We start from the raw sequence: 8,577 nt of genomic DNA, 5'->3' as shown, positions 1-8,577 counted from the left end.
TGGTGTTATATCACATTCAAAAAGGTTGGCAATGAATGGAAAAATATAACTGAACACATTTATAGACTTTATTGGTATCTTACAGTGGAATAGGATAACTTTACAGGAACACAAACAACTGCAGGGTCAGGCCATTACAGATATGGCTGGTCTTTTGACAATTCCAAATCTTTCAGTGGAGGTCCAGGTGTTACTGGTTGCTTTGTGGCCACAGCAGTGGCCTCCCTGCAAAAGTGCAAAAAGAGGAAAATAAGAGCAGTCACATAAGTTCAACATGATAATAAAATACTTAAGGACAATTCAAGTTTCCTTAATTTACTTTAAGAGCAGTGATTGATGATAGACTTCAAACGATATTACGATATTTCATGGTATTTTTTGGTGAGAACGATATAAATGACAATATTTATACTGACACAAGTCACATCAGATTACAGTTGTAGGCCGTGCTGAAACATAACACACAACAGATGAAACAAATAAAAAAAGATCTTGATCATGAATCTTCTTCCCCACCTACAGTTTGAACTCCGCAGTCAGACATGTTTTTTCTTGTTCTTACATGTGAGCTGCCCACCTTACACCACATACGTAAAACTAGGTCATAAAGATCACGTTAATAAGTTCTCATCATGGGAAATAACTACTGATATTTCAATATCGATACGATATGGCACATCCCTACTTGATACTTTTTAAAAAAAATAAAAAGTACTGACAATGAGGTACCAAGTTGTACTGAGGCCAATTTATGAAAGAGGAGCCAGTTGGGGTAATTTTAGCTGGAATACTGTGGTTAGCACTCTAATTTATATATTACCTCCTCTAGGGAAAAAGTCTGTTAATTCTCTCTTGATACCAACACATCTATTTGTGTAACTCCAGTTATGTGATATTTTAAAAGTCTAAGTGCCAAATCGGAAGCGTGATATGCATGTTCATTTAAATATATCTGAATCGAACGATGCTATCTTGACAATGGTAAAAACTGTCTATGTGCCATGTGCATTGTTCAAAAGGGTTGTTCTTATGTTTCTTAATTAGTCATGGGTGTGTTTTGGTATGATATCGGTCATTCTCTTTAAGGGCAAGAAGCGCAACATTAAACAGCGTGTTGGTATTTTGAGGACGAGTGAGTGCATCTCTTCAAAAGGATACCAAGACTGATACCAAAATTCCACTAAAGCTTGCTTTACTAAACATGTGTGTGACAAGCAGAGTATAGCCTACAAAGTATAAGTATATTATAAGTATATATTCTCTTTTGATCCCGTGAGGGAAATTTGGTCTCTGCATTTATCCCAATCCGTGAATTAGTGAAACACACTCAGCACACAGTGAACACACAGTGAGGTGAAGCACACACTAATCCCGGCGCAGTGAGCTGCCTGCTACAACAGCGGCGCTCGGGGAGCAGTGAGGGGTTAGGTGCCTTGCTCAAGGGCACTTCAGCCGTTCCTACTGGTCGGGGTTCGAACCGGTAACCCTCCGGTTACAAGTCCATATTGGAATTGCATCTCTCGCCTAGTATTTAAACTCATGGGAACTGCAGTTAAAATTAGTTTTTGGTTGGATATTCAATATGCGGCCGGTTTCACCCAGTCGAATATCGAACCCGAAACCAAATTCACCAGTCTCATAAGCAACGACAAAACAGTTTTACATTTAGTTATTTACTTTCACTATTAACTGACAAGAGGTTACAATCAGAACATAGACTGCAAAAAGTAACAATTGCCTTAATAATATTAAACTGACTAAATAAAAAACCTAAGGATATTCATCCAAGCAGACACGATACCAGGGACTCATTGTTAACTCATTGAATACCAAGCTGTTTTCGGGAGCTTTGTCCTAGAGAGCCAGCAATCTGGACCATTGTTGATGATTTTTGTACAGCCACAGGATATTCTGTGTTATAGCTATGAACACACACAATAGCTTGATTAAAAGGTGAGACTTTAAGCTCTCGGTGGGTGCAAACCGTGTATTTCTACACACCTCTGTTCCTGAGAAATCCCAAGCTAAACAGTGGCTAGTTTTCATCAAAATCGCAGTTTTTTTTCTAGAAATGGAGATATAACGTCTTTCATGAAATATGAAGTGTTGCCTGTTACTTACTTGTGTAAACTTTCCGGGAAGTGATCAGCGAGACCTGGCGAGACTGCCACCTAGTGATAGACCCACGAAAATGGCCTGGTTTTGACCTGACGTGCATGCATCACTGATTCGACCCAAAGCGGCAACTGAGTTATGATAAAATGTCCAGATAAAATGTCCAGATTGTGCGTTTTCATAAGTTTTTCATCGTCATATATTTCATTTCCATTCATCACAGAGTTCCCAAAATCACATATAAGGTGTGTTAGAGTGTCTAGTTTCGTAATTTAAAAAAAAAGCTAAAAACGTAATATTACGTTTTTGGCACTCAACGCATGGGAAGGAAAAGGCACTTAATGAGTTAAGGGCTGCTTGCATTTCATGAAAGGGCGCCTTGTGCTTTACATGCACCTTTTACTTCAGACCAGGTTTTTTCTTGATCAGTGGCGATATCATTTTTAGTGGCATTAAAATAGTTATTTTTGGATCATGTGCCTGACCACACCTATTTTTTTCAGTGACACACTCGCTCGTGGGTGCAATGTCTTGAATTTCCCCTTGAGGATCAATAAAGTATCTATCTATCTATCTATCTATCTATCTGTTCAATTGACAACTGGTAAACGGAAGCGTATGGTTAAAAATCCATCATTGCCATCAAGATAGAACATGACTTGCGTCGCATTTGGCGCCAAAATGCACCGGATGTAAGATGGAGATCAGTCGTAAACAAAAAAGTCAGTGTGTTCCTAGTTGAGATCTATAAAAAGTTGATAGAATGCTCCAAGTAAATGTATGAAAAACAACCATTTTTACCACTACTTTCAACATTCTCAACAAGGGATGTAGATATTTCAACTATTGTGATGTTATAGGTTAATCTCTTAATTACTAACTAAAACTAAAAACTAAGAAGTATACAGGGAGTATAGAAGACATGAGGCAATGTAAATTAATTTGGTACTGGGTTTTCATTTGAATCACATAGTGGAACAACCTGCTGATGCAAATCACTGAGAACTACAGACATCACACAGTATATCACCGTTTGCCAAAAGGCTAGCATAGTTACACACTTACGTGCCAGCTGCCAGAGCTTTATGTGGGGACATCACGATAGTAGGAGGAAGTGCCTCCCTGCGTCCATCTCTGGTACAATAGTAGTTGAATGCAAACTTATGGCTGGGGCCTACTGGCAGTTTGGGTGGTGGTTGAGTCCTGCAAAATATGGTATTTATTTGTAATTTTGGATTCCATCATAAACTCATCAGTCTACAGAGCCTGTCAGCTCTTGGTTGTTTGCAACCTGCACAACTAATACTTAATGATTACGAATTAAGTAATCAGTGTGTCAGTGGTAGGCAAATAGTGTTAATTTCGTCAGACGAGACGAGAGGAAATATGTTCGTCAACAACCTTTTTTTCATGACTAAGACGAGACGATGACGAGACGGCAGTAATGTCCTGAAACACTGACTAAGACTATCTTAAGATGCATTATTGTTGACGAAAAAAGACTAGACTAAAATGTTTTGCATGAAATAAAAACTAAGATAAAATCTCTCTTCATTTTCGTCTACAAAATGAGAGGACAGAATATCTAGCTGTTACGTTTTCAAAATATTCCGAATGAGTTCATACGCAGCTTTCCTGTAGGCTAGTCTACGTGCTGTTGCTGCAACCCTGTGGCTGCAACACGAAACTACATGGAACAAGAACACTGGAGATTTCTGCCAGAGTTAGCAAGCTAACTACCTAAGCTTTATGCCACAATGCTACATACCCAGAAGTTGAAGCTTCTCTCATACAAATTAACATCCCCAGAATGTCCATACGAAAAATGTTCATCATGTAATGTCAACTATTTAACTAGTTAGACTGATGATGCAAAGTTTGCTAGCAAGTAAGCTAATATGGAAAGTTAAGCTAGCAAGTTAGCTATGGCTAAGACGGAGAGTCTGTTTGGGGAATGTGTTGTGTTTAAGATATCGCCATCTAGCGAGAAGGAGTAAAACATTAATACTTTGGCCTATGACAGTGTTTCTCAAACCTTTTCAGTTTCAGGACCACTTAACTAACCCTATCTAAAAAAAAAAAAGATTAGACCTACTTCAACAGTAGCCTATAATTAGTCTACACAATAGGCCTACTGAACCACCTTGCTTATTGTCTTTGTACTTTGCTTATTGTGTGGATTCATACTGTATGATTTAAACTGGCATATCTTAGTTGCAGAACTGTTTTTACATACAAGTTGGTTCAATATTGCAAACAACTCATCTATATTATATTTTACCACGTCTGCTCGCGGACTACTTGGGATACCTTATGGACCACCAGTGATCCCCGGACCACACTTTGAGAAACACTGGTCTCTTAATATGACAGTGGTCCAGTCAAATCTTTTACTGTCTATGGTCAAATCCCAGCCGAGCTATAACTGTAGCTCGACTTACCTGTGCATGTAAACATACTGACTGACAAAAAATCAGAATGAGTAATTATAACAGACGAGTAGCCCTGTGGACACACAATATTGTTGGAAAATTGAGATGTGTGAAACACTATTTGACTCAAATGGTAATCAGAAATAATTTGTTATAAAAAAAAGACTAAAATGTGTTGACTAAAACTGACTAAGACTAAGATACTTTTAGTTTTCTTTTGACTAAAACTAGACTAAAATGATTTGAGACTTTTAGTCAACTAAAACTTGACTAACAAAAATGATATTTGAATGACTAAATATGACAAAGACTAAAAAGGACATTTCGTCACAAGACTAAGACTAAGACTAAATTAAAAATAGGTGACAAAATTAACACTATAGGCAAATAAGACTTTCTTCACACACACATATTTCACTAACGTTACTACTCATCTAAGGTTATGGATTAACAGTGAAAGACGAATTAAGTAATCAGTGTGTCAGTGGTAGGCACACTGATTACTTAATTCGTCTTTCACTGTTAATCCATAACCTTAGATGAGTAGTAACGTTAGTGAAATATGTGTCTTTGCACAATGACGCTTTTGGAACCTACCTCTTTGCAATTTCACCGTAACGCAGCTGGAGCTTTGATTGGAGGTCATGCTGTTGAAAGGATAGGATACACTTAACGTCTAATGTCATCTCTTTGAGTTGCAATAAAAGATAGTTGCAATAAAAGTACTATAAGTTATGTTGCACAGTCCAGAACCGTGACAGATCGCTGCTACACAAGAAACACATTGGCTGATTAGCACTGTAACGTAACCATTCCTGTGAATTTGCTACCATCATAGCAAGCTAGGGAACACCTTAGCTGCTACTAAATTATGAAAATATATTCATCTACTAACCCACAACGACATTTCTGTAGTGAGAAATTCAGTAAGGACAACTTACCCCCGACAACCAGTTCCTAAGTCTCTGTATTATTTTAGTGGCCTGCGCCATTGCTGTTGTGAAGGACAGCGTATAGTGGACCGAGTATTATTCGACGGTCTGGTCTAAGATCAGGATGAAGCTTCAATCATAGATTGAAGAACACATTGACAACCACAAAGACTGATCCCAGAACAGACCTCAGACAGTAAACAGTCAACCTCCTTGTGGAAGAGCAAACAACTGCGCAGGCGTGTTTTTACGGAAAGGGAAATAGACCTTTGGAATTATGGGAAATTATTTTAAAATATATATAAATCAAAACAACAGAATAAATCAAGAAAACAGACAAAGGAAACCAGTTTTATAACATTTTCATTAATTTAAAAATTTTTGAAACAGAATTATAACACAGGTTTACTAAGGCTATATAAGCCTCGCGACGTATCACGTGACCCTCTTTCTCTCTCGCTACGCCAACATGGATGCCAGTCGCGTGCAACCGATAAAACTCGCAAGAGTAAGTATTTATTGTACATTTGATTTATTTTCGGCGTAATATCGTAGTGTGGACTAATATTGAACTCCCAAGTAACCTTTCTACGATAATCTAAGAATATTTTTAGACTTTCTTGAAATGACTGTTGCCTTAAGCTGGGCTAACGTTAACCATGCAGTATGACAAGAAAACACGTTGTGCCGTGGGTCCGACAAATTTCAATGTAATGTTATAACATTTTCAAGAAGGAAATATAACAGGACTGTTCTGGCGTGCATGTTAGTATTCAGTGTCTTCGCATTTAAGTAATGTAACTCTGGTTATTTAAGGTAGTTCTCTGAAACAGAACTGTTACGTTAGCATTACTACAGGCTAGTTGACCAGCTAAGCTAATCTCTATTTGGCCTCAGTTATACGGACCGATACTCATTGTAGACGCAGGGCAAGGTTTCTTACGGATCCTGGGGCTCAAATGTCACAATGTATTGTATTCTATTTCTATGAATTCTGTAATGGCTGAATCGAGTATGGTCTGCTTATTGTGAACAGATTAAAGTCATGTAATAACATGCAACTTCAGGAAAGATGGAAAACATGCAGAGTCCAAGAAATAGGCCCTCAAGTTGAAGCATGGACTTAAACTAAATCAGAGCAAATTTTATGTCCTGATTGTCATGTTTACAATTTCCCTAGGTAACAAAGGTTCTGGGAAGAACTGGTTCCCAGGGACAGTGTACCCAGGTAAGAGTGATCAGATTAATAAGAATGTTTGTGTCTTGGTGACTTGGAAAGTGTGTTAAAATGTATGGAATGTTTTTACTGCCGTCAAAGAATACATACATTTCTATTGATTATGTAGGTGCGGGTCGAGTTCATGGATGACAGCAACCGATCAATCATCCGTAACGTCAAGGGCCCAGTCAGAGAGGGTGATGTGCTGACCCTCCTTGAGTCTGAGAGAGAAGCAAGGAGACTACGATAGAAGGTAAAAGCTTGGCCAAAAAGTCACTTGTACATTACATTTACACATTCTGGACAGCAAGATTGATTGTTGACTAAATTAGCTTAAACCCCTTTATGAAGTGTAAGAGAAGCCTCTTTACCTTTAAATTAGGTCATTCCATTTAGATGTTCAGAGATTTTAGTATTAACAAGTTTTTATTTGTTTTGTTCAGCTCCTGTTGGTATGGAGGCGATCTTGCAGTGGAAACGACAAGACTTCCCATGTCAACAAACCATCTGATCTGCACAGTTTGGGAATAAATTGTTGAAAAGAAATTCTGACTATACCTGTTCATTTTCTGTTTAGCCACTGAGTAAATATAAAATGTTCAGGTCAAAATGTGTATGTGTATATACACTCGAGGTATATGTGAGGCATGCATATGTAATAATCTTAATTTAGTGATGGGAATACTAATCCAAAAGCAAGACTGGTGACCAGAGAATGATGGCGAGACAGGTTGTTTAGAATCCTAAAGTTTCAGGTACTTACCTAATTCTGAAACAATATCTTGTGCATAGACAAACTGTCAAGCATGGTGGAGGTCATGTTATGGCCTGTGGATGCATTGATGGTGGTGAATTGGGAAATCTATCCAGATTAATGCTGCGATCCAGTTATCTAAAGGGCTGTTACGAGTAGTAAGATGACCGAAAAACAAGAAGTTACGTAAAATTATGGCATGTCACACCCCAGTATCCCAGTGATTAGGTTTATCCCGGTATTGATCATATTAATATCCTTGTATACATGATTAATACTAGTATTCCAGTTACCAACAAAGTTCTATTAGCACACCATATCCTGTTTTCTAAGGCAATTGTATATAAGTATATATACTCTTTTGATCCCGTGAGGGAAATTTGGTCTGCATTTCTCAATCTGTGAATTAGTGAAACACACTCAGCACACAGTAAGGTGAAGCACACACTAATCCCGGCGCAGTGAGCTGCCTGCAACAAAAGTGGCGCTCGGGGAGCAATCAGGGGTTAGGTGCCTTGTTCAAGGGCACTTCAGCCGTGCCTACTGGTTGGGATTCGAACCGGCAACCCTCTGAAGCGCTAACCAGTAGCCCACGGCTTCACCATTGTGCGTTTGCATTAGAAACCAGGATAAGGTGTATACATGGAACAGTATCCCGGTTTGATATGGTGTTGGCGTGCACAAATAGAAAACTGGGATACTTCAAAATCCCGATCACAACCAGGATACTGAAGTGCATGTAAACGCATGTCATACCCTCGAGTGGCACTTGATTGGAGCCAATTTCCTCCTGCAAGGACCGTGACTCATAGCAATGCCAAACTGCAAGAATTACACTGCCTGGCCAGAAAAGGCATGCATTAATATTTCCAGGGGATACATTATCTTGACATGCATACATATCCCATTTGCTTTGCCATGTTCTTACAACCTTATGCACCATCACATTTATTTCCATACGGAGTTTCATTCATTTCTGGCTAATATTTTGTATGACAATAAGAAAGTCAAACTACTGTGCGAAGGCTTCTCCAGAACAATTCAAAACACTTTCCATGGGTTCAATGTGATTTATGTGTGAAAATGATTCTTCATGCCCCCTCAATTTTTTTTCATAATTTGAGG

The 8,577-nt window shown here is 38.5% G+C and overlaps 2 protein-coding genes across 2 annotated transcripts; one reads left to right on the top strand and one right to left on the bottom strand.

The window, feature by feature from the left end:
* Nucleotides 1-54: 54 nt before the first annotated feature.
* ndufa7 (NADH:ubiquinone oxidoreductase subunit A7) lies at nt 55-5,699 on the bottom strand. Its single transcript, XM_048252876.1, has 4 exons — nt 5,489-5,699; nt 5,145-5,194; nt 3,181-3,318; nt 55-225 (listed from the first exon to the last, which is right to left on the bottom strand). The coding sequence occupies exons 1-4, from the start codon at nt 5,537-5,539 to the stop codon at nt 135-137; spliced, it is 330 nt and encodes a 109-aa protein (XP_048108833.1). The 5' UTR covers nt 5,540-5,699; the 3' UTR covers nt 55-134.
* A 202-nt stretch (nt 5,700-5,901) lies between these two features.
* Nucleotides 5,902-7,244, top strand: LOC125300742 (40S ribosomal protein S28). The gene is made up of 4 exons (XM_048252873.1): nt 5,902-5,987; nt 6,660-6,707; nt 6,826-6,951; nt 7,142-7,244. Exons 1-3 carry the CDS (start codon nt 5,949-5,951, stop codon nt 6,946-6,948), a joined length of 210 nt encoding a protein of 69 aa, XP_048108830.1. The 5' UTR covers nt 5,902-5,948; the 3' UTR covers nt 6,949-6,951; nt 7,142-7,244.
* The last annotated feature ends 1,333 nt before the right edge of the window (nt 7,245-8,577 follow it).

This window comes from Alosa alosa, chromosome 9 (genome assembly GCF_017589495.1).
Source record: "Alosa alosa isolate M-15738 ecotype Scorff River chromosome 9, AALO_Geno_1.1, whole genome shotgun sequence".
Classification (NCBI taxonomy): domain Eukaryota; kingdom Metazoa; phylum Chordata; class Actinopteri; order Clupeiformes; family Clupeidae; genus Alosa; species Alosa alosa.
The sequence above is the reverse complement of the archived record's forward strand: the minus strand, read 5'-3'. Positions and strand labels throughout refer to the sequence as shown.

Bases quoted from the DNA above. Each gene is read 5' to 3' on its own strand.
- ndufa7 (XM_048252876.1), bottom strand. From the start codon at position 5,539: ATGGCGCAGGCCACTAAAATAATACAGAGACTTAGGAACTGGTTGTCG. The intron at 5,195-5,488 runs GTAAGTTGTCCT...TCCTTTCAACAG, and splicing joins TTAGGAACTGGTTGTCGGGG to CATGACCTCCAATCAAAGCT. The intron at 3,319-5,144 runs GTAGGTTCCAAA...CATATTTTGCAG, and splicing joins TACGGTGAAATTGCAAAGAG to GACTCAACCACCACCCAAAC.
- LOC125300742 (XM_048252873.1), top strand. From the start codon at position 5,949: ATGGATGCCAGTCGCGTGCAACCGATAAAACTCGCAAGA. The intron at 5,988-6,659 runs GTAAGTATTTAT...CAATTTCCCTAG, and splicing joins AACCGATAAAACTCGCAAGA to GTAACAAAGGTTCTGGGAAG. The intron at 6,708-6,825 runs GTAAGAGTGATC...TTGATTATGTAG, and splicing joins CCCAGGGACAGTGTACCCAG to GTGCGGGTCGAGTTCATGGA.